General features: G+C 39.0%; 1 protein-coding gene across 2 annotated transcripts in view; it reads right to left on the bottom strand.

Annotated features, from left to right (window-relative positions):
- The window catches only part of cc2d1b (coiled-coil and C2 domain containing 1B), a 56822-nt gene that overhangs the window by 15319 nt on the left and 16101 nt on the right, over positions 1-25402 (bottom strand). For both annotated transcript variants that reach the window (XM_036556305.1, XM_036556304.1), the window contains exons 6-17: positions 20570-20707; positions 19060-19369; positions 17348-17484; positions 11633-11711; positions 10858-10929; positions 9663-9817; positions 8815-8887; positions 6930-7084; positions 5097-5226; positions 3552-3724; positions 3265-3390; positions 2855-2913 (exon numbers count right to left, since the gene is read on the bottom strand). In XM_036556305.1, the coding sequence (XP_036412198.1) occupies positions 2855-2913; positions 3265-3390; positions 3552-3724; positions 5097-5226; positions 6930-7084; positions 8815-8887; positions 9663-9817; positions 10858-10929; positions 11633-11711; positions 17348-17484; positions 19060-19369; positions 20570-20707 (1607 nt within the window). The remainder of the gene's footprint in view (positions 1-2854; positions 2914-3264; positions 3391-3551; positions 3725-5096; positions 5227-6929; positions 7085-8814; positions 8888-9662; positions 9818-10857; positions 10930-11632; positions 11712-17347; positions 17485-19059; positions 19370-20569; positions 20708-25402) is intronic.

The following is a 25402-nucleotide window of genomic DNA, read 5'->3' on the forward strand; positions in this document are numbered from 1 at the left end:
CGACACTAAATTCCCAAACTGTCATCACCACTGAGCAGCTTTTCAGTCGGCAGCTGAGACAGAAGAACAGCTAAACAACCTGGAATCAGCCAGAAATGAACCCAACACCATTCGCCAAACTAAATGGGCTGTAAGATGCTTTACAGACTGGCTGGAACAAAACAACATTAATACTGATCTGGCAAAAACTGACAAAACTGAGCTGAACTTGATATTGCGGCAGTTTTATGGCTCAGTCGGATTTGGTCAGACTCTGAAGATCAGACTACACGTTTGGCGAATGGTGTTGGGTTCATTTCTGGCTGATTCCAGGTTGTTTAGTTGTTCTTCTGTCACAGCTGCCGACTGAAAAGCTGCTCAGTGGTGATGACAGTTTGGGAATTTAGTGTAAGGAGCTGGAGAACGAACTGCCGGCTGTGCAGCAAGTGGGCGGAGCTCGTTACTCTGACGTAGCAACAAGCTGCTCGTTAAGGAACTATAATTTGGTGAAGGAACTGCGAACATTAAAACATATTAAACGCTGCGTTCACGGCCCAGTCTATTAATTTATTACTGTATTTATTTAACTGTTGTATAAAAGCAATAGAACACTCGAGGAGTGTGTTATCGCCAATAACATCACGGCTGTGATGATCTACGGCGACCAAATCACAGCCGAGATGTTATTTCGCGATAACGCTCCCTCTCGGGTTCTACTGCTTAAACATCAAACGGCTCCCATCTTCAAGAAGTAATAACCCAAATAAGTCTGCTGATGGAGGGAGAGAGAGACTGAAGGCCACTTCACATGATTTACATCATTTTCATACTCAGTAAACCATTCAGTGACCCCTCATGCCCTGAGGATGGGGGCACTGAGACCACTCCCATCAGGACAGTAATGTTTCTTCATTGGATAAAGACGGACCCCCGACTGTAGGGGTCAAGCATTCAGGCCTGTACTGCTCTGTTGGTGTTGCGCTGCACATGCACTCTCCCAACTGTGGAGAATATGGTGAAGGATGTCTCATCTGACCAGATCGCTCTTCTCCACATCTCTGTAGGACAGTACTGATGGTTTTACAGCGCTGACCCCTCAGAGGGTCACTAGTCTTTGTAATGCGAGGTTTATGCACTGCAGCCCTAAATAATATCCCTCTCTACAGGTGCGGATTTAGTGATTTTGGGGCTCTAGCCAAAAAAAAAGGAAAGGCTTGCCTTTCCCCTCAGTTTTCCATGTGCTTCCCTGCTCTCTTGTCCACCCTGTTGCTGTCCAGTGGGGTGTACGGTTGCTGAGGTAGGTGTCGCTTATTTCTTCTGCCTGAATTCTCTTCAAATAATCTCTATTAGTGCAAAAATGGTTTTCTTCTTTAAATTGGGCTACAGTCGCGAGTTTGATCCCTGGTGATGCTACAGCCGCCCGTGGCCGGGAGTCCAAGACAGCACAACTAGCCTCGTTCTCTCTGGGTGGGCAGGATGGCCCCCGCTCCTCCCCTCTATCACTCAACGCGATGCTACTCAGCGTAGGCGTCAGTTAGCTGACGTAACAGATCTGGCGGTTGGCGCTTTCCTCCTAACATGAATGGCTGTCCAGTGATGTTGCATTAGCGGCAACTCGAAAAGATGAGGAGGGGCTTCACTGTGAAGCCTGTGTTAGCCTTCACCCTCCTAGCGCTGGTAGTATCGTGTGATTGGGGGGGTCCTAACTAGGGGGTGGAAGTGGAGACGACTAAATTGGAGAGAAAACTGGGGGAAAATCCCCCAATCAATAAAAGGACGCAGCCCCTGAATTGGGATGCAGCCTGTGTGGATTCATTCAGGACACAGCACGAGATTCAGAGATTCACTCACATTCGGCAGGAACACATATGCTATCAAAATAAGAGTCCCAAATCAATCTACTGTTACAACACTGTACTCACAGTAACTTCACTCATGTTCAGTAGGAACGCATACGCTATCAAAATAAGAGTCCCATAGAATACTACATTTATAACACTGTACTCACAGTAAGTTCACTCATGTTCGGTAGGAACGCATACGCTATCAAAATAAGAGGCCTAAATCATTCTACTGGTTACAACACTGTACTCACAGTAAGTTCACTCGCGTTCGGCAGAAACACGTACGCTATCAAAATAAGAGTCCTATATCATTCTACTGTTACAAGACAGCACTCACAGTAACTTCACTCACGTTCAGCAGGAATGCATACACTATCAAAATAAGAGTCACACATTATACTACATTTATAACACTGTACTCACAGAAACTTCACTCATGTTCAGCAGGAACACATACGCTATCAAAATAAGAGTCCCAAATCAATCTACTGTTACAACACTGTACTCACAGGAACTTCACTCATGTTCAGCAGGATCGTGTATGGTATCAAAATAAGAGTCCCATATCATACTACTTTTATAACACTTTACTCATAGTAACTTCACTCATGCTCAGCAGGAATTCATAAACTATTAAAAGAGTCCCAAGATATTCTACTGTTAAATATAAGTCTACTTGATTTAATTGAACACTAAAACATGTATTTAACATTATGTGTGTATGTATATTATGACTACTACTAAACATTTTATTATTAGTAGTAGTTATAGCTACTTTAGCTAGTTTCATGTCATTTATACTTGGGAAAAAAATATGGGCTATTTTGTTCCCATATTTTTATTTATACTGTTAGGTAAAACATTAGATTCACATAATTAAAATTCATACTTAATAAAATTTTTTTTCCCCTGCATTTTTAACCAGTCCCTTTTGTAGAAGAACCCCTGCTTTGAATCCATGTACCTAAATCTGTGTGTGTGAGTGTATGTGTGTGTGTGTGTGTGTGTGTGCGTGTGTGTGTGTATCTTACTTGGTGGTCTCCGCAATGTTCCCTGTGTGAGTGAACTGCTTGGAGAAGGTCAAACATTTCTGCAGAGGAAAAACGTCACATTAGTTCTTATACAGTCAAGAGCAAAGTTTGGGCACCCCAGTCAAATCACATATCTGTAAGTGTAAATAAGTGAACACATCCAACACCGAGAACACACTTTTCCATATTTTAATACAAAAGTATTGTTTATTTGCTGAATTTAACAAAAGTGCAAAAGACACTTTTTATATTTTATCTTTTTCAAGTTTTTTAAGTTTTTCCAAGATCTTAAACTCAGCAGATAAACAGAAATTGTGCACTAAATTTTACAAGAAAGTGCCATATATACATGTGTTCTCTATAGAATAATAATTTAGATAGATTTAACATTGTTACTCAGTGACTGTTACCTCATACTGCTCCTTCAGTATTTTACTGAGCTGGCTGTACACTTCCTCAGCCTTCTCAGAGCTCTGAACCTCACTGTGATGAACCAGAATAAAATCCTCATCTTCATCACCAGGAGGGGAAGGCACCTGGGTTTGTTGACAAAGAAATGGTTATTAATATTTGTATAACAGCCATCCCTTTGTTGTAATAACCCAGTGTAAGTGTAATTATCTTTAATGAATGTTATTTAATATATTTTAGATATTTTTTTTGTCTGACTGTTTTTTTGTTTAAGCTGATTTCTAACCTTGCTGATGTCCACAGCTTTGCCGCTCCGCGCTGCTTCAATCATGGGCTCGAGGCCCTTTGCTGTGCGGAGGTAGATCTTCGCCTGCTCCATGTCGTTCTTCTGTTTAGCCTGCAGCGCTGCCTTCATGTACTGCTTCTTACGGCCTTCCAGAAACTCCAGCTGCTGTGAGGCTGAGAGCGAATTTACATACAGTTACTATCAGGAAAAAAGAAAAACTTTCCTAATTTTTTTTCCTGTTTCTTTTCGACAGCAATTTTAAAAAGCTAATACTTCCAGTAGCCAATAACATCAACTGATATCATTTAATATGTTCAAAAACAACCAGACTCCCAAAAGCTTCAGTTAAAGTGCTTTAATGACAGACATTGTCAATAGTCATATTTCATAAACTCTACTGAATTCCACTGATTTTTCAAAAATTTCTGCCTAACTAAATGGTTAAGATGTAAACAGAGTCATTCAGAGTGGTTTGGTGTGAAGTGCTCCGTTCTAGGGAAACTTACTGAGTCAGAATTGTTTTGACCTAAAACATTTTTAAATATCTATTAATGGTGGAGGGATACAAGCTGGGGTGGCACGCCTCAGTAGCGCTGTCGCCTCACAGCAAGAATGGCCTGGGTTCGATTCCCGGCCGGGTGACCAGGGTCATTTCTGTGTGAAGTTTGCCTGTTCTCCCGTGTCTGCGTGGGTTTCCAAAGACACAGTCCAAAGACATGCAGTCAGGCCAATTGGACATGCTAAAATTGCTCCTAGGCGTGTGTGATTGTGTATGTCTGTCTGTCTGCCCTGTGATGGACTGGCGACCTGTCCAGGGTGTATCCTGCCTTCCGCCCAATGACAGCTGGGATAGGCTCCAGCAACCCACCGCAACCCAGAAGGATAAGCGGTTTAGATGATGTATGTATGGGATACAGGCAGGGTGTTGTGAGGCATAACAGTCTCCAAAGAAAACTTATTATTTCAGATTTTCCTCTATTTTTCCACCATCAACATTCCATATAAACTCAGACACGTGTAGGTTCACTGGTGGTTTTTGCTAGTAAATAAAAGGTCTATATTTGTGTTATACACTCTTAAAAAAGAGAGTTTTTAGTAAAGAAAATGGTTCTATATAGCACCATTTTATATTGTTATGATGTCAAGCTTGTTACAACAGAAGAAGCCTTTTGAAATGTTCTATATAGAATCATCTACAGCACATTCTCCATCAATCTGAAGACACTCTTTGAGTGTTTATGGTCCTATATAGAACCATTTCTTTACTACCCTTGAAGAACCATCATTTAGTCATTTAGTGTAGTCATGGCGACCCCTGGTTCCTATCACCACCACTGTAAAGAAATCTGAACCATTTCACACCAAACCACTCTGAATCAGTCTGTTTACATCTCAACCACTGAATTATGCAGAAATTCACAACAATCAGTAGAACTTTCCTTTAACATCGGCTGATATTAGTGGCAAAATTATATCTCTGTTGGTCCCTAACAGTCGATGAACTCTACACTGAGAGAAAAATCACCCTTAGACAGCCGGACTAACCTGCAGCTGAGAGATTCTCACTCTTATCTGTTCTGTCTGGAGAGGGTGAAGGGGTTCTTTTTGGGTGCTGAACTGTTGGAGGCACCACCATCGTTGGCTTCTTCTGGCTTTCTGGTGGGGGGGACTTGGTCTGGAGATCAGAGATTACAACATAAAGAGAGAGTGTCTTCATAACGGAAACATGCATCCAATGGAAACAGCATCTGCCTCTGAAAAAGTCTGGTTAAACATCCTGATGTTTAAAGTCAACCTGAAATCAAAACTGACCTTTGTTCCCTTGTTAATGTTCCTGCTCGTATGAAGTTCAACTGATATTATATCAATTAAAATATAGTATCATGTAGGGCTGGGCAATTAATCGAAAAGTAACTAAAGCCGACATTCAGAAGCTCTAACCAACGTAATCTTGCCCATGTAATTTTGATTTTTTTTTTAATTCTGTTAATCTTTTCCCACTCTGTGTGTTCATGTACTGTCCCCTTAAAAACTTACTACGGCGCGTGTGGTCACATGACTCCGCCACGTCCACTGTGTTCACACAGCAGGTAAAAGTGGCCCAAATCTGATTTTTTCCCCAAATCTGATTGTTTTGTTTCTCTGTTCACATTATTATTTAAATGTGATCTGTATGCGACATCAGTCTGAACAGATCAGCTCCTAAACTGACCCACATGTGTGAAAGAACAGAGCATCACGGCTCATCCAGAGGTAAACAATCACGACCGCCAACGAACGCCAGTCGATCAGCTTCATCTTCACCAGCATCACAGGAGCCATCATGAAGCTTCACTGATTGACAGCTGGGCTCATCACCCAGAATGTGTCCGAACCGTAAAAAGGGCGCGGTCACTTCTTTGGTTCGCGTCCTCGGATTCTTTAAACTTTGTTTTCAGACTTTTAACTGTTCTTTGACGCCGCAGCCTCGTTCTCCTGTGGCCGCGTTCGGACAGTTCTTTAGAAACCTCTTCAAACACGGAGGGTGACTGCCCTGCACTGAGTCCCCACGCTGGACCTTGTGTTGCCTTTTTGAGCTGAGCCTGGCCAGGGTTACGAGGGCTGCCCAGCCACCAGGCACTCACTGAGGAACATCACCCCCTGGCTTGGCTAATGTGACTCAGATCTGATGTTTTCAGGGCTGTGTGGACACAAATCTGAACTTTTCAAATCTGACCCGAGCCACTTTCATATGTGGTCCTAGATCGGATACGTATTCAGATTCGTGGCCATGTGACCTCAATGTGACAATCATTCAGCGTTACCATGGCAGCAACACCGAACGGAAGTTAAAGCCTGTAAACGGTGGAAAAAAAAAAACACATCTCACCTTTTTCTCCTTCGTCTCGCTCTAATAATGAAGCTGAGAGCTGATCAGAGTTAATTATCTTCTCAGCGAAGCTCGTTCTGCTCGTTAGTTTGTGCTGATGATGAACGTGATTCATTCACAGGACGTTACTGAGTAGGATGAGCTCATGAGGGTCATTTCAGGACGCCGGTTCGTCACATTAATGACAGATTTGAGTCTCTTACCTAAACGAGTGTGAACCATCCTGTCAGAGAGATCGGATTTAAGCAAAAAATCGGATTTGAGCAACGAGGCTTGTAATGTGAACGTAGCCTAAAATGTCTTCTGATTTTTGATTACATCACTGTGCACCAGTGGGCAGAGCAAAATAATATGAACCAACAATATTGTCTGTCAGCACTCAACTGGCTCAGAGACCCTCCTTGATACTGAGTTTCACTCACAAACACATTCTACAAATTACGCTTTATTTCTGATTCACGTTGACTCTAATGATGCCTCAACTGCCTAAAGGAGTTAAACAGTCAGACCTCCTTAGTTTCTTTCTCTTTCTTCTCTCCTTCCTCTTCCTCATCCTCGTCCCCAGCATCTGCTTCATTTGAGGCCAGCTTATTGGCGGCTTCCAGCACAGCAGCGAATCCCTGCTCAGGTGCCGCTGCCTGCTGGCCTGGGATCGGAGGAAACCCTGACCGGGAACAACAAAACACACACTCATCACAAAACATCACAAAAACATCCACTACCCTGAGAGATGAGCAACCTGACGATATTTATCACTCTCATTATAAATTACATCACCATATGCTTTTCGGGGTATATCATCAATACTTAGAGAGCCCAACAGATTCACCACACAGAGCAGAGTTAATCCTGCTTAACTGGATTTAGTGCGGTGTGTGAAACACTCAATACAAATTACTGCATTTCCGAATTTTTGGATAGTTTTTATTTATTTATTTTTTTAGGTTATGCTACTGGTTTTTTTTTAATTGAATTTCCTTTCGTTGATTAATAAAACTGATCTCATCTTTCTGTATTTTCCAATTGATCAGAAATCAGACAAAATAAATACACTGACATATCATATATTATGAATATGTCGAGATATTGTATTTTTCCAATATCGCCCACCTCTCATTAGTCTTCTCTTGTTCCTCTGCCTTAGAGTAGATTTTTTTTTATTTTATCATTGATGTTGGGACAAAAATTTTATTTCTCCATTTTTGTCATGTTTAATTTTTTAACCTAATTTAAATTCGCCACCCGCCCTTAACATTATTTAAAAATTTCATGATACATAGACAGTAGAAATGCTCCAACAGTACAGTAATAATAACTACAATAAATATTTACACCGATCAGGCATAACATTATGACCACCTCCTTGTTTCTATGCTCAGTGTCCATTTTATCAGCTCCACTTTCTATATAGGTGCACTTTGTAGTTCTACAGTTACAGACTGTAGTCCATCTGTTTCTCTGATACTTTGTTAGCCCCCTTTTACCCTGTTCTTCAGTGGTCAGGACCCCCATGGACCCTCACAAAGCAGGTACTATTTAGGTGGTGGATCATTCTCAGCACTGCAGTAACACTGACGTGGTGGTGGTGTGTTATTGTGTGTTGTGCTGGTCGGAGTGGATCAGACACAGCAGCGCTGCTGGAGTTTTTAAACACCTCATTGTCACTGCTGGACTGAGAATAGTCCACCAACCAAAAATACCCAGCCAACAGCGTCCTGTGGGCAGCATCCTGTGACCACTGATGAAAGACTAGAGGATGACCAACACAAACTGTGCAGCAGCAGATGAGCTATCGTCTCTGACTTTAAATCTACAAGGTGGACCAACAAGGTAGGAGTGTCTAATAGAGTGGACAGTGAGTGGACAGTGTTTAAAAACTCCAGCAGCACTGCTGTGTCTGATCCACTCAGACCAGCACAACACACACTAACACACCACCACCACGTCAGTGTTACTGCAGTGCTGAGAATGATCCACCACCCAAATAGTACCTGCTCTGTGAGGGTCCATGGGGGTCCTGACCACTGAAGAACAGGGTAAAGGGGGGCTAACAAAGTACGCAGAGAAACAGATGGACTACAGTCTGTAACTGTAGAACTACAAAGTGCACCTATATAGTAAGTGGAGCTGATAAAATGGACAATGAGCGTAGAAACAAGGAGGTGGTCATAATGTTATGCCTGATCAGTGTATAATATAATATAATATAATATAATATAATATTTATTCCATAAAGTTCTATTAAATCTAAGGATTTCTCAGGACCTTTCTCAAGAACATATTTAAGAACAAATTTAAGATGATATTAGTGAATGAAGTCCAAAGTTATTATTTCTATAAGATAACAGCTTTGATAGATGACCGAATGCATGTTGTCTATAGAACCTCACTGACCTGGCGGCACTGGTAGTTCATCATAGTTGACAGGTCGTCCTGCTTTATGGGAGCGAATGGCACTCTGGTATTGCTGTGGACAGAAACAGAGCATGTGACCAAGAGCACGTGTCATCTCTGTGTAAATACGTCTACATCTACCACATCACATGGTTATCTAGCAAATAAAACAATCAGCTGATTTCCTGGACGGGAATTAAAGGGGAATACTTCAACTGTTGAGATGTAAACAGAGTGATTCAGAGTGGTTTGGCGTGAAATGGTTCAGATTTCTTTACAGTGGTGGTGATGGGAACCAGGGGTCGCCATGACTACAACACAGATATAGACATTTTATTTACTATCCAAAACCACCAGTGAACCTACACAAGTCTTCTGAGTTTATATGGAATATTGGTGATGGAAAATAGTGATAAAAGTAAGTTTTCTTTGGGGACTATTTTGACTCACAACAACCTGCACGTATCCCTCCACATTAAAAGAAATTAGGCCAAAGCCCAAAACCTTCTCAAATCCATCGTAAAATTACATATTAGACATCAGGCAGTGAATTCATAACCATTTCATGTAGTAACTTTCTGTGAGGGAGCTTTTAGAGGTGGACGTCTGGTTCCTATCACCACCACTGTGAACAGTTCTGACTCAGTAAGTTTCCCTAGAACAGAGCGTTTCACACCAAACCGCTCTGAACGACTCTGTTTACATTAAAGCAATTCAATTATGCAGAAAAGTAAAAAGCAAAGCTTTAGACTAAATTGTACTGTAAATGGTTTTGACCACTCTACCAAAGCTTAATCTGAGTCTGAGCCTTCAGTGTAATAAAACTACACCATGACTGAAGTGATTACCTTGGCGATACGGTCGTGCATGCGGGCCTTGCGGTCATCCCCGCTGGCCTTGGCCTGAGCGCAGGCTTCTTTATATTTGGCCATTCTCTGCTCCAAAGCTTCCAGTACCGTTTTGGGCTGAACTGGACCAGACTGGCTTACAGGAGCTTCAGGTGCTGCAGAGAGACCAAAGCATGAGGAATAACAAAAGAAGTCAATATATACAATATAATACCGTTTGTTAATGATTATTACAAGATCCTTCACAATCCTGATACTGTAGTGTGTAATATGCAAATGAGAATCAGTAAATGCTTTATTGTGTGCATCCGGTCCAATCACAGATATTTTCTGGATCAAATTTTGGTCAAAATGAATAATGCAGACCTATCTTTAATCATGTTGCGTCAAGAATTCACCCAAAATCCGACTGCATTCATATCAAAATTAGATATTTGTGAATACTGCAAGATCAGCTTACAAGACTGTTTATATTCAAAGCATTTAAGGGTCTGTATGCAGGTGCTCCACTCTCATAACTACAGTACTAACACGTTAGTTTCATAGTAGTTACACAATAATTCATAGTATTTACTGAATACTTCTTAGCAGATGCTGAATACCTCAAAGTAGCTGAATAATTCACAGTAGATGCTGAATAATTCATAGTAGTTACAGAAAAATCCATAGCAGACACTGAGTAACTCATAGTAGATACTGAATAATTTATAGCAGATACTAAATACTTCGAAGTAACTGAATAATTTATAGTAGATACTAAATAATTAATAGTGTTTACTTAATAATTCATAGTAGATACCAAGTAATTCATAGTAGATACTAAATAATTAATAGTGTTTACTGAATAATTCATAGTAGATACTAAATAATTAAGTGTTTACTGAATAATAATAATGTTTACTTAATAATTCATAGTAGATACTAAGTAATTCATAGTAGATACTAAATAATTATTAATGTTTACTGAATAATAATAGCGTTTACTTAATAATTCATAGTAGATACTAAGTAATTAATAACAAATATCAAATAATTAAGTGTCTACTGAATAATAATAGTGTTTACTAAATCATTTATAGTGTTTCCTATACTATAGTGTTTTATAGTGAATAATTCATAGTAGTTACTGAATAATAATAGTTTCTGAATAATAACTGAATAATAGGCCTACAGTTCAAGTGTGAAATGCACTGACCCTGAGCATCAGATGATGCTGGGGAGACTTTTACAGCTGGCTGTGGTGGCGCCTCCTTTACTACAGGAGCAGCTGCAGAAGAAAGACAGAGACAGAATGTAGGTATCATTGATTAGATTTGTAGGTAAAAATAAAATAATCCTCCTTTACAGTAAAATAAAGCTCTGCTGATCGTTCAACACAGTTTAACAATAAATGGTCTTAAACTCTGGAGTTAATGTAGAACTGCTGATTCACCCTTTAACCCTGAAGATCAGAGCAGACTGCTGGTCACCATAGCAACACAGACAACAATCTCGCCTAGCTAGTAGCTAACGAAACGGCAAAGAGAGAGATTTAAGATGAACATTGATAATTTGGAGATGAATTGACTTACTTGCATTATTAAAATTAATTATTTTACATTTGAATTTTCCCGTTCCACCTTAAATGGTGCAGCAGTTACATTCTGGCACCATTTAAGGTGGAACGGGAAAATAGAAACAAGAAGCTGGCGAATGAGAAGCGACTTCAGCCTCGTAAAATGTTGAACGCTGAGAGACATTTTAGAAGAAACTGTTCTACTTTTGAGGAAAAATTTCCTGCCGGAGATGCGAGAAAAGCAGCTACAGCTGAGCTAAAGCTTAAAGCAAAGTCAGTCTATTATATTTTTTAGTCTGTGCTGGTACATCAGCACATACTCAGACGTATTTACCGCCAACGTTACTTAAATAAATGACCTAAAATACGCACATCTCTGCACACAGAGATCATTTGCTCCTCTCCTAGTCTTTACCTGCTGACAGTGATGGAGGGAGGCTGCTCAGATCGACCGGCTGTCCTTTCTCCAGCGCCTCAATCACTGCGTCAAAACCCTGAACCAGAAAAACACAGAAAACACAGTACTGCTCTGTTCAGAACTCACATTCCTCACATAATGTGATCAATTTGTGCTCTCGGTCAGTCAGTCTGTCAGTCCGCGGGGAAAAAAAGACTACAAGATTAGAAGCTTGTGTGACTCTGGTAGGTAAATGGTAAAATGCAAAACCAGTGGTTTAATTTCCATTGTTTTAAAGAAGCCACAGTGTGATTTACCCTTCTGTAGTTATCGCTGGTGACACAAAAGATCAGTCATAGTTCAGAAATTATGTGGAAAGTGCAGGTTCTACACTTTAAATCCATGCATTTGTGTTCGTGAGTAGAAGAGGAGATATTTTACTGGGGTTTGAATTTGGTGAAGTGTTAATTTTGTGTGTGCAATCCTGTTTTGTGGCTTTTGGCAAAAAAAAAATTAAGTCAGAAAAGCAGACACAAATCTGCTCATACTGAATGTAAACATAACACATTATGTAATTATGGAACTGATAATGTATTTGGGTCATTCTCCATTGGAGGGGAAACCATGTCACAGAGGTTTTAGGGCTTAAAAAGATGATAAAATATTAGACACGGCTCCAAAAGTCAGTATGTACATTTACACAGTTGAGCTAAGATTAAATAACACATTTTCCCTTATTATTCTCTGATCTTTCTTTGTTTATCCTGTTTCCTAATCGCTCTGCATCTGTAAAACAGCTTGTCACAAAACCAATTTTCAACAATTTTTAATATAAAACAATATTTTGAAAGGTTCAACTCAGGAATTTGTATAAAACAGTTTTACTTTTTATATCATTATCTTTATACTACATTTAAAAAATATTGATTTTATTTAAAAAAATAATTTGTCAGAGATTTTGATCACCAGAGAGTTTTCAGGACTCTTATTTTACATTTTAACAGTATTTTCAGCTCTATTAAACTGCTTCTTTGGGTCGAGGCTCATCAGAGAGGAAGCGTCTCAAGGCATGAGAAGGCGAGTCACACTCGCTCACTATATTTCATTACTTTATTAATAAAGGCAGCTCATAACTCCTATGTGTCACCAGTGTTTTGTGCTTTAATGGCTGGGTAATTAAAATTTTATTAAAATAATGCCATTTATATCATTTTTATGACTGATTTTAAATAGTTGCACAAGGTCACCTCATCAGCCACTGAGTCAGCCAGTTTACAGAATCCTCACTTTTAACCAGAACTTCACTGGAGTCACCGTCACTGGTGTTAGACTATATTCATACAACACCAGTGACTGTAAAATAAGTTTGGAATTAAGATAACAGGAGACGTTAATGAACATATTAAGATTACTTAGTTTTGGGATGAACAAAATAGATTTTTTAATAATGTATCCACCTGAATTCCCACTCCAAATGGAGAACGACCCACATATGTGTAAACAGTGTTAAATAAAACAGCAAAATGACTGTTTGGTAAATGGGTAAAATGCAAAACCAGTGGTTTAATTTCCATTGTTTTAAAGAAGCCACAGTGTGATTTACCCTTCTGTAGTTATCGCTGGTGACACAAAAGATCAGTCATAGTTCAGAAATTATGTGGAAAGTGCAGGTTCTACACTTTAAATCCATGCATTTGTGTTCGTGAGTAGAAGAGGAGATATTTTACTGGGGTTTGAATTTGGTGAAGTGTTAATTTTGTGTGTGCAGTCCTGTTTTGTGGCTTTTGACAAAAAAAAATTAAGTCAGAAAAGCAGACACAAATCTGCTCATACTGAATGTAAACGTAACACATTATGTAATTATGGAACTGATAATGTATTTGGGTCATTCTCCATTGGAGGGGAAACCATGTCACAAAGGTTTTAGGGCTTAAAAAGATGATAAAATATTAGACACAGGTCCAAAAGTCAGTATGTGTAAACAGTGTTAAATAAAACAGCAAAATGACTGTTTGTGGATACGTGACGAGCAAAGTGTCCTTATCTCATCTGACACCTGACCTTAATTAACCTCAACAGCTTGGCTTCCCAGTGAATAACTAGATCAACTAGTTGAACCACTAGATCAAACACACCGGCAGCGCGGTGAGGGTTCTCTTTTTCTCACAATCATTTGACACAACCTCTCTTTCTCCCTCAGAATAAAACAGGCTGTCTGTTTTTCTGTACATACAGTCGTATCCAAAAGCATGAAGCTGCTCCTCCTCTGTACAGAGAACCACCTACAGGTGGCATTTTTCATACGGCAAATTCTACTGCAGCGTCACGCGTCCCTCCAGCTCTGACATTCTCAAACACTCCATTTCCCAGAACTCTGAGATCACATGACCGATAAACCTCTACAATCCACCGATCACCGTTCCTGTTTACCTGGGGCTGCATTACAGAAACTTCCTATCTTTCTGTCCTAAGTTACGACCTCACAGGTCAAGATACGATTTTTCACAAATTCATACTACAGCAGCAAATCTGATCTGGAAATCCTAACTTACTCGATCGAAGTCGACAATCAACTGTCGTGTCTGTTACCTAGCAACCGACCATACGTGCAAAGACGAAACGTAAACACGTAATCAAGCTAGTTAGCCAGACAGCTAACGTTCGCTACAGTCACTGATTTAAAAAGGTCAAACAAAACTAAAGCGCGATAAACTGAAGGTTAATATTGTGTCAGCGCCCCCTGCTGTTTATCAGAGTCGCCGTCTCCAGTTTCAGTCTCCATTTCCCAAACGCTTTAGCCGAGCGCGCTAACGTTATTCCTCCTAATAAACGGACACACGTTCAGCTCCGTCTCCTCATTGTTCACCACCATCACTGTAATATTTCATCATCAGCATTAACACATGAAGGTCATCAGAGGGGCGGTGGAGGTCGAGTCTGCAGCGTCTGGGGGTTTTTAAAACACTGTTAAAAAACCCTCACGAGTCAAAGCCCCGTTTACAGTGTAGATAAATGGAGCCTCATTATGCTGGTTATAGTAAACTGTGCTGCCTGTTTCTGCATTAAACAATAGAAACAGGCGGTTAAAACAGAAGTTAGGATGTTCTGGGGTTTATCTTAAAGTTAAAAAAAATATTTAGGATATTTTGGCAACTTAGGATGTTTCTGTAAAACCGTTTTCTTTTCTGGAAATAAGATTATAGACTTAAGAACTGTTCTGTAATTGCTTCCGTCCTAACTTCAGTCTTAACTGTTGCCATGGCGACAAAGCAGATAAGATATGATCCCAGACTTAAGAATTTTCTTTAATGTGGCCCCTGAGTACTAATATGTCTCACCTGATATGTGTATCATGTGACTAGATCTAGTTTAGTATTGAAGCCCGGGCTCTAGTACAGGTTCTTTGTGAGGTATTGTTTCTCTGTGTAGAGCTACTGAGCGTTACTGTGTGTTACACTGCCTTCACGCCTTCCTGACCATATTTTTGGACTTCCTGACTACCTTTTCGTTTTTGCCCTTTTAGATCTGGTTGCCTGATATTTTGCTTGTCGTTCTCTGCATTTTGGCCTTCTTTGGATTTGACCACTGACTCTGACTACGAGCATTCTCAAACCCTTTACAAGTAAAGCCTCATTTCGTGTTTTTTTGTTTTTTACTGCGAGTGTCTGGCTGGTTTCTATTTATTTAATTCAACATATTGGGAGAAAAACAAAATATAAAAACGTGCCATAACTTGTCATATTTTATGTTTTATTTTTCCGCCAATATGTTTAACTCTAGTGGTACCTAGACAGTAATTGTGTATTAAAATGTGCAGTAGAGTGTTCTCTGTAGAGGAAGCGTGTCCGAAGTCCGGCCCCAGGGCCAAATGCGGCCCATGGACAGATTTTAATTGGCCCTCAGTTCTGTTTTACACTGTATTTTAAGTGGCCCGCCAGCCAGTATGTTGCAGTTCTCCCTTTCACCTGATGGTGGCAGCTGACGAGACCTGTAGCTTCATTTAGTGAATGACATTTAGACTACAGACATAAAGCTCAAACTAAACACTGAAAACTGCCGATTTTGGTGAGATGGAAAACTTTTTATCAGAGCAAATTCAGCAGTTCAGTAAATATTAACCCTTTAAGGTCGAACAAAAATGTGGCTACACTGCGTTTATTTGGTATGTAAAGAACATCACCTGTTTAGTTTGTGTCACAAATTATATTTTTCAACAAGTAAAAATCATTTCAATAGGAAATGATTAATATGTTAGACATGATGTATTGTTACTCTTAATTACAATTTAATTATTTATTATAAGCGCTTATCGATCCAAACTGCTCTGAATGAACAATCTAACAATAAAATAAGCTTCATGCATCTTGTATACAGTGATAGGAAACACAGTAGCTCACAGGAAGCTCAGATTCTATGTGCTGATATTTTGAAAACTTAATATTTTGAATCATTTGTGAATTATATGTCGGCCCTCAGGTATTTTAACGCAGTACAATCCGGCCCTCTTTGAAAAAAGTGTTGACACCCCTGCTGTAGAGGATGTGCTCACTTATTTACGCTCAGAAAATCAACAAAAACGTCATTTGTCTGGGGGCGCTAAACTGACTGGCTGTGCCTCAATCAAAGAGCAGCCTGGGCTGAAACACTCATTATAACTTCAGTGTAAGTGGGCGGGGCTAAACCGCTGTGTGTTAAATAGGTGGATATATTAATGTGTCGGTTTTTGTGACCTTACAAAAACAGTTATTTCAAAACAGGCTATTTTTGCAGCCTGATGGTGCTTCAAGGGTTCTTTAGTAAAGAAAATGGTTCTATATAGAACCATGAACACTTAAAGAACACTGTAAGTGCTATAGACGGTTCTATATAGAACTTTTTTGAAAATGGTTCTGTATAGCACCCAGAAGGGTTCTTCTATTGCAAGCTTGTATGTATAACAATGGAAGAACCCTTTTGGAAGCTATATAGAACCATTTCAAAAAATGTGTTGCATATGGTTCTATATAGCACCAAAAAGCATTCTTCTATTGTTACAATGTCAGGCACCAATAGAAGAACCTATGTAGAACCATCTATAGCATATTCTCCACCAATCTGAAGAACCCTTTCATGATGCAAAGAACCCTTTAATCAGACAAATTATTCTTTGAGTGTCAATGGTTCTATATAGAACCATTTTTTAAGAGTAAATATATGGACTATAATTTTTCAGTATGGGCCCTTTAAAAGACTTTAAAAAAAGCCACTGTTTTAAATTTACATCAATAAATACAACTAGTGTACAAATAAACATTCTTGCATTTTTAATAAAATTAATAAAGTTAATAAAGTTCACAATTTTTATGGCTGACTCCAATTTCTTTTGGACTGATGACTTTTTTGCTGATTTTTATTCGCATTTTATAACCCAAATCTCCCACTGTGTGGGCTAAACAAACACACGAAACAAGCTATGGCATTTCCCACACTTTTTATCAGCCAAAGTCAGAATATAAATTCCATTATTTGCTCTTTGAATAGGCCAAACTGGCATTCAAATGCATAAATGAACCAGTTGCCTATTTAAGTAATTACTATTTAGCATAATGGCTCATGTATAATGATAATCTGGTCATATGTTTGGGGTAAAAAGCTGGCGAATCAAATCTTGTCCAATTCCGACTGTGTATCCCTACACACAGCCAGCGTTTCATGCTACTTTAGAAGACAAAAGAAGCCACTTCAACCTCTTACCTTGCTAGCCTTGATGTGCATTTTGGCTTGTTCTATATCTCCAGCTTGCTTTGCCTTCAGAGCAGCCATTCTGTACTCCTTCTGTCTCTCCAGCAGCATCTCCTTGGTGGGCTGTCTCAGAGGAGGCTCTGCAGGGGCTGTCCAACAAACCACAATGGACCTTTTCAGCAAATATCCTGAAGAATGTCACAGCTTAGCGAAATATTCTAGTTAAATTACCAAAAAAAGAGGCACATTTAGGAGAAATTTCAGTTCTCCTACAAGCAGGGGTCGGATTCTGAGCTGCATCCGGCTCTTTTACTGCCCTGTTGTGTCTCCACAGCTGAATTAGATTTGTAGGTAAAAATAAAATAATCCTCCTTTACAGTAAAATAAAGCTCTGCTGATCGTTCAACACAGTTTAACAATAAATGGTGTTAAACTCTGGAGTTAATGTAGAACTGCTAATTCACACTTTAACCCTAAAGGTTGGTGCGCCGACTGCTGGTCACCATAGCAACGCAGACAATCTGGCCTAGCTAGAAACAACAAAGAGAGAGATTTAAGATAAACATTGATCATTTGGAGACGAATGGACTTATTTGCGTTTATAATCACTCCAGCTGGTTTCCTGATACGTTTAATCTGCAACGAGAAACTGACAAACACTAAAAAGTCACAAAGCTGCACTTAGTTTCTCATTCGCCAGCTTCTCATTCCAATTATCCCATTCCACCTTAAATGGTGCAGCAAACACGTCGGGCACCATTTAAGGTGGAGCGGGAAAAATCGAATAAGAAGCTGGTGAATGAGAAGCGACTTCAGCCTTTTTTGGAAAAGTTTCCTGCCAGAGATGTGAGAAAAGCAGCTACAGCTGAGCTGAAGCTTAAAGCAGAGCTTTAAGTCTGTGTTTTTGTTTATATTATATTTTTATCCTATACTAGAACATCAGCACATACTGAGACATATTTACAGCCAAGATGGTGAAATGGACATAAAATGTTGTGACTCCCAAAGTGGTTTGATTTTTGTTTAAAGGACAAAATGGCTCTTCTTAAGATTTGGATTGCGACTCCTGGCTTAAAGCTACGGATCAGCCAGAAGTCAAATATGAAATTCTGAAAACTGATATTTGAATCAGCTGGGTTCTTTGCAAAAGAAAGAGTTTGGAGCTATGAGGCTAATGCTGCTCACAAGCATCATGCAATTATCATAATTTTTATAAATCATCACACAGTCGCCTCAAAGCGTGTGGAGTTGTTCAATTTATCTATAAACATTTCAATTTCTGTAAGTCAGCAGCTATTAAATAGTTTTAGCGTGCTTGTGTAATTAAAATATATAAAAAATAAATAAATAAATAAATAAATAAAAACAAATGCCACAGAAACCACTTAGCTAGCCCTTTATGGCGTTTGCCAATTATGTGAAAACGTGCAGGAACAAGAAATTATATATGAACCTGAAAAATCTAAAGCAATTATTATTATTATTATTATTATAATTAACACCAAATACAATGTCAGCAGAATTGGTGCCATGTTTACTGTTATAACACTTTTATTTTCTAAATGAGTCTGATTTCTATTTCAGTCTTTGAACAATAAGCCGCTCCTCACGTTTCACATGATTGGCTGTTCATCATAGACGTCACGCTTTTATGAGTCACTAAACACGGATTAACAGAGCTGTTGAAGTCCTAAAGCCTCAGTTCTGGTGACTGTGGAACTGACCTGCAGGTGATTCTGGGACGCCTCCTCCCTGCTTCTCCTCTGGCGACACTGTGCAGGAAGGCCGTTCTTCACTGCTGGTTGCTGGCTCCATGGAAATGGAAGCGGTCTCCATGGAAACAGGAGTGGTTTCCACAGCACTGTCTGACTCTGCATGCTCCTCAGGTGACTCCAGCTCAGGTGTTGGTGTACCTGCGGCTGGAGCCGGGGGTCGAGGGGGGCCGCCAGGGGCCCCGCATGAGACCGGAGGAGGAATCTCCGCTTCGTTTATTTTCCCTCCTTTCCGTACGGATGACAGCATGCTCTGCAGGGTCTGCAGGAGACAGACAGGAAAACTAATCGAACCTCAAAGTAGCATCAGATCAGAACTATGATGATGCACTTCTGTTCAAAGGTTTCACACCTAATGAATAAAATGATTATAAAATGATGGTTCTGCACAACTGCTTTCAAAGAATTAGTCTGAAACTTAAAAAGGAGAAAGAATGGAACTATATGTTTTGATAAAATTAATAGTCATCATAAAATTAATGTCTACAATGTCATTAAAATAAAATTTATATCCAGAATGAAGTTCTAAGAAAATTATCATCCAGAATGACTTTATATTAAAATTATTATCCAGGATGAAAAATTAATACTAATAATGACTTTCTAATAAAATTAATACGGATAAAACGTTCTATTATAATTAACATCCAGAATGAAGTTCTCATAAAATTAATATCCAGAATGAAGTTCTAAGAAAATTATCAGCCAGAATGACTTTCTATCAAAATTATTATCCAGGACGGAGTTCTAATAAAATTAATATCGCGAATAAAGTTATAATAATATTAATATCCAGAATAAAGTTTTGATGAAATTAGCATCCAGAATAACATTCTAATAAAATCAATATCCAGAAAGATGTTCTAGTAAAATGAATACTGATAATAACTTTCCATTAGAATTAATAACCAGAATGAAATTCTAATAAAATTAATATTCAGAATTAAGCTTTAATAAAATTAATATCCAGAATGAAGTTCTAGTAAAATTAATAGATAATGACTTTCTAATAAAATTAACATTGATAATTGAGCTCTAATAAAATTAATATCCAGAACGAAGTTCTAGTAAAATTAATACTGTTAAAGACTGTATTAAAATGAATATTCATAACAAAGTTCTTATAAAATGAACGTCTACAATGTCATTTTAATAAAATTAATAACCAGAATGAAATTCTAGTTAAATTAATATTGATAATGAAGTTTAAACTTTAAATTGAGCTGTTTTCTCCCTCAAACTACACTTGTTACACTAATGTTACATTAATGTAAATTAAAGTTATGAACGTTTCTGTTCCTCTTCAAAAAATCTGTCATATCAGAGAAACAACCTTTAGCCTCGACAGGAACGATATTATTCATCATTATTTTATATAGAATTCATAATTATAGTTTATAATTTATAGCTTCTGTATAAATTAGATTCACTACATCCCTATTTTCAGTGTGGGCCCACCCACCTTCAGCCCCCTCTCGTATCTCCTGGCTTTAGATGACTCTCCTGCAGTCTTGGCGTTGGTTATGGCTGTTCTGTACATGGAGATTCTCTCCTCCAGAGTGTGCTCGACACTGCCCGCTACTGCGGACGACCTCACTTCCTGCGGAAAGGGCAGAACCGAAGACCTCATTACATCATGCGTATTCATACAAACTTATATCACCTGTTTCATCTCTCGTCTGTCAATCGCTGTTTATCTTGAAATCATCCAGGTGCTCACAGCCTTTCCTGAGAACCGGCTCTAAGGTCAGTACTCACGCTGATAGTATTTCAGGCATGAGCACCAAAAGTCAGAGTGCATATAGTGTAAAGTCTTAGCACTAACTAGGGCAATATGACAACACGCTATTTTTATTATGGATGCACAGTTCAGGAATTTTTCAGGGTAATTCCAATTTCAATTTCTTCACAGCCAAATTTGGAGATGAACGATTGTCTTTGAAGTATTTTCCTTTAAAAATATGGTTTACATTATTTGAATGTCAGTGCATCCTATTTTATTTATATTCTGCAACTTTTTTGGAATTGGGGTTGTACATTATGTATATATATGCATATATGTACGTATGTGCGCACGGAAACCATGTACACATTTGAAGTAACCTAAGTGCAGTTGATTCAGTGTCAGCCTTTTTTAATCCAAAGCTCAGACTGTGTGGGCTAAACAAACACTCACATTCTCAGTGTTTTTTTATTAGCCAACATTGCACATAGCACTGTGCAAAAGCCAGAGACCACCTGTCACGCCTCCGGGCCTCTGTCAAGTCCACACACTACAACTCCCATGATTCTCTGGACTCACATGAACCACTTCCCACATCCAAGTCAGCTGACGACTGAACTGCTGTCACCTGTATCTCATTTACTCCTGTGACAACTCCACTCGTTGCGTACTGAGTGTTCTATTCTCTCTGTTATTCCTGTGTTTATGACCTTTTCCTTGTTTACTGTTTCGTGTCTTTGGAGTTGGTATTGTTTGCCTTGATCTGATTGCTGTTTTGGCTTTGACCCACACATGTGTTTGACCATCCCTTATCGTTTACTGTTTCTATTTTTGTTCATCGCCGTCCTGATCTGGTTAGACTTTGGCAAGCCTTTTTTTACCCCTCTCACTGATAATAAATTCCTTTTTGACCTTTTACATCCAGTCAAAACAGCCATTAGATCAGTTACTCACTTTTAGGGCAATATTTCTGACAAACAGTAGAAAAAAAAACAGGAGTTTTCCAATCTTCAGTTCAAAAAAAAAGCAAAAATCTGCTGATTTTTGATAAATTACAATATGATAATCCTCTATGACTATATACTGTATGATCAGTACTTCAAAGACGCAGAACAAAGATTTAGGCCAATTATTAAGAGCCTGTAAACGACAATATAAGCCACATAGTAACAAGCAGCTGGATGTAGACCTATAATGCTATTATCTCATTCGTTTGGTTTTTCTCCTAGTTTGTTTTTAAACACATTAACATTAAACTTCTACTTCTACTCAATTCACAGGACAGCAAGTAAAATGCAAATTAATTTAGAAAGCAGTGATTTAAGAATGTACTTTGACCTGTATTTGAACAGTACAAAAACAAGATATAAAATGCTTTATCTTATCAACTTCATTGTTTTCTGTCAATGTACATTCATTCTGAAATTGAAAATCTCACAGAAGTCTCAGCTCTGTTCCAGATATTTACCTGCTTTGCTGTCAAACTTGAAATTCAGGCAGGATGTGGACTTGCATTAACGGCAACCCCCTGGTTCCTGGTGAAGGTTACGGTCATGAAACAATAGAAGAGCTGGAGGCATTCTCTGGAGTACTAGCATTATAAAAATACCAAGTACCACATTTGTTATGAGGGCTTTGGAGCTAATGCTTACTTTCACCAAAGTATTTCCTGCTCTGTCGCCTGAGAGCTGGAATTAACATGTCAGCTTGTATTTACAGTGACAACACAGTAACACGATCCTTTCTGAGAGCCTCTCTGAGTCTTAATGAATATCTGAATCTGTATAGTTCTAGCAGATAATAGCAGTTAGTGCTTAGAAAATGTCAGAGAAGCATATTTTCACACAATATGCATCACAGTATTGCACCAGCAAAGTACAAACCCAGTTCCAAAAATGCTGGGACAGTAAGTGAAATGCTGATAAAAACAGAAAGCAGCGATTAGTAAATCCTGTTTGGCCTGTAATAAACTGAAAACGGTACAAAAATGAAAATATTTAAAACTGATGCAGTCTTTTGGTTATACATGTCTTCAGCTGTGCAACCATACAGGGTCTTTGTTGTTGCATAAGCTTAATATAACACACGTTTTCAGTAGGAAACAGTTCTGGACCGCAGGCAGGTCAGTCTAGCACCTGCACTCTCTGATTACACAGCCATGCTGTTGTAACACATGTAGAACGTTTCTTGGTGTTGTCATGTTGAAATAAGCATGAATGTCCCTGAAAAAGACGGCATCTAAAAGGCAACATTTGCTCCAAAATGTGTTGTGTTAATAGTGAGTTTACAGATGTGCAGGTTACCCACACCACACTAGATTTTGTACTTTATGCTGGTAACAGGTCTGCATGGTCCTTTTCTTCCTTGGCCCAGAGAACACATCATCTATTATTTCCATAAACAATCTCAATCTTTGACTCATCAGCCCACAGTACATGTTTCCACTGAGCATCAGTCCCATTTCAGATGAGCTTGAGCCCAGAGAAGTCAGCAGCGTTTCTGGACGCTGTTAATATGGGACTTCCGCTGTTTATAGTTTACGTTGGGAAACATTATTCTTGAATTGTTGCACTATTTGATAGTGCAGTCTTTCACAGAGTGGTGAACCCCTCTTCATCTTTACTTTTGAAGGACTCCGCCTCTCTGGGATGCTTTTTTATACCCATGTCTATGTTGCTGATCTGTTTAATCAACCACCAGGTGTTTTTTTAAGCATTACACAACTTTGCCAGCCTTTTCTTGCCCCACATATATATATATGTGTGTGTGTGTGTGTGTGTGTGTGTGTGTGTGTGTGTGTGTGTGTTTGTGTGTGTGTTTAAGTGAATTTTCTTATGTTATCACGCAAAAACTAAAAAGAGAAATAAAATCACTTCTGTTTAGAAAGAACTGCACTAGTTTAGAAAGTTCCGCTACTAGTTTTTAAGGTCTAAATGGTCTTAAATCAAATGGTCTTATGTTCCAGATCTGCAGATACTGACTTTCTGCAAACATCTTCTGTAAAATACAGAAAATGTGGAGAGACTCTTTCAGTTATTCTGTTACTAAACTGTGGAGCTCAGTTCACCTTTTATTAGACGGTCAAGCTCAGAGCTCACTTTTAATAAACATCTGAAAACGCAGCTCTTTAACTCAGCGTTTAATTAAAACTATCTTTTAGTACTTAACTTTTTATTTGATCTGTCATTTCCTTATATGATTTTAAGTTAGTATGCATAATTTCTTTTATTACTGTTAAGCTTTTTTAAAGGTGCATTTTGGCACCTTTATTGTGTCACAATGATACGAACACACTAACATGCACACTCAACACACCACACACTCCACAAACACACTGAACACCACACACAACACACACATACTTTTAAGGTAGCAGGAGATTTTAGGTAGCAGTGTATTTAAGGTGGCACTGGATTTAAGGTAGCAGGAGATTTAAGGTGGAAGTGGATTTAAGGTAGTAATGATTTAAGGTAGCAGTGGCAACCATAGCAACCACCAACTTAGCAACACCATAGCAACCACATAGCAACCACCTGTGAGCCCACAGCAACAGCCTAGCATCCACTTAGCAACATAATAGCAACCAGCCTAGCAACAACCTAGCAGCACATGGGAACCACTTAAGCTGCACAACCATTCTGTGTTTCCTACAGCAAATGCACAGTTCTAGTCATTATTTTATTATTATTATTATTATTATTATTATTAATGGTGTACATCCCACCATCTGCTGTTGCTGTCTCCATGTGTGACTTCATCCAAACATGACAGGGGGGTGGGGGCTGCAGACGTGCCACCCACAAGCCCTGTTTGTTATCTCTGGGGACTTGCCAATCTTGCAAATCATGCCAATCTCTCCCTCTCCCTACATTCAAACAGCATGTCAGTCGCCCCTTCAGGGAAAACAGTCATATATGTCAATGAGCCATAAAGCTCTACTGCACTTCCTCCACCGAGAGACTCAGACCATAACCGCATGCAGCTGAAGTCTCTGTATAAACATATTAACTGAGGTTTATATGATGTCTTCAAAACATATTACACAAACACAACTACTGACAAAAGCAGTAAACCGAAAGACGAAAGTGTGTTGATGTGATATATTTTTTCCTTGTGGAAGTGAGGAACACTGTGAGTGCAGCTCTGTTTTCAGAGGAGGTAGAGCATATAGAGTCTACAGAGTGTATGGAGCGTATAGAGTGTATAGAGCATATGGAAAGTATAGAGTGTACAGAGTGTATAGTGTACAGAGTATATAGAGTGTATGGAGCGTATAGAGTGTACAGAGTGTATAGTGTATAGAGTATATAGAGTGTATGGAGCGTATAGAGTGTACAGAGTGTATAGTGTATAGAGTATATAGAGTGTATGGAGCGTATAGAGTGTACAGAGTGTATAGTGTATAGAGTATATAGAGTGTATGGAGCGTATAGAGTGTACAGAGTGTATAGTGTATAGAGTATATAGAGTGTATGGAGCGTATAGAGTGTACAGAGCATATAGAAAGTATAGAGTATATAGAGCGTATAGAGTGTACAGAGAGTATAGAGTGTATACAGCGCATATAGTGTA

Source organism: Colossoma macropomum, unplaced genomic scaffold, assembly GCF_904425465.1.
Source record: "Colossoma macropomum unplaced genomic scaffold, Colossoma_macropomum, whole genome shotgun sequence".
NCBI classification, from domain to species: Eukaryota; Metazoa; Chordata; class Actinopteri; order Characiformes; family Serrasalmidae; genus Colossoma; species Colossoma macropomum.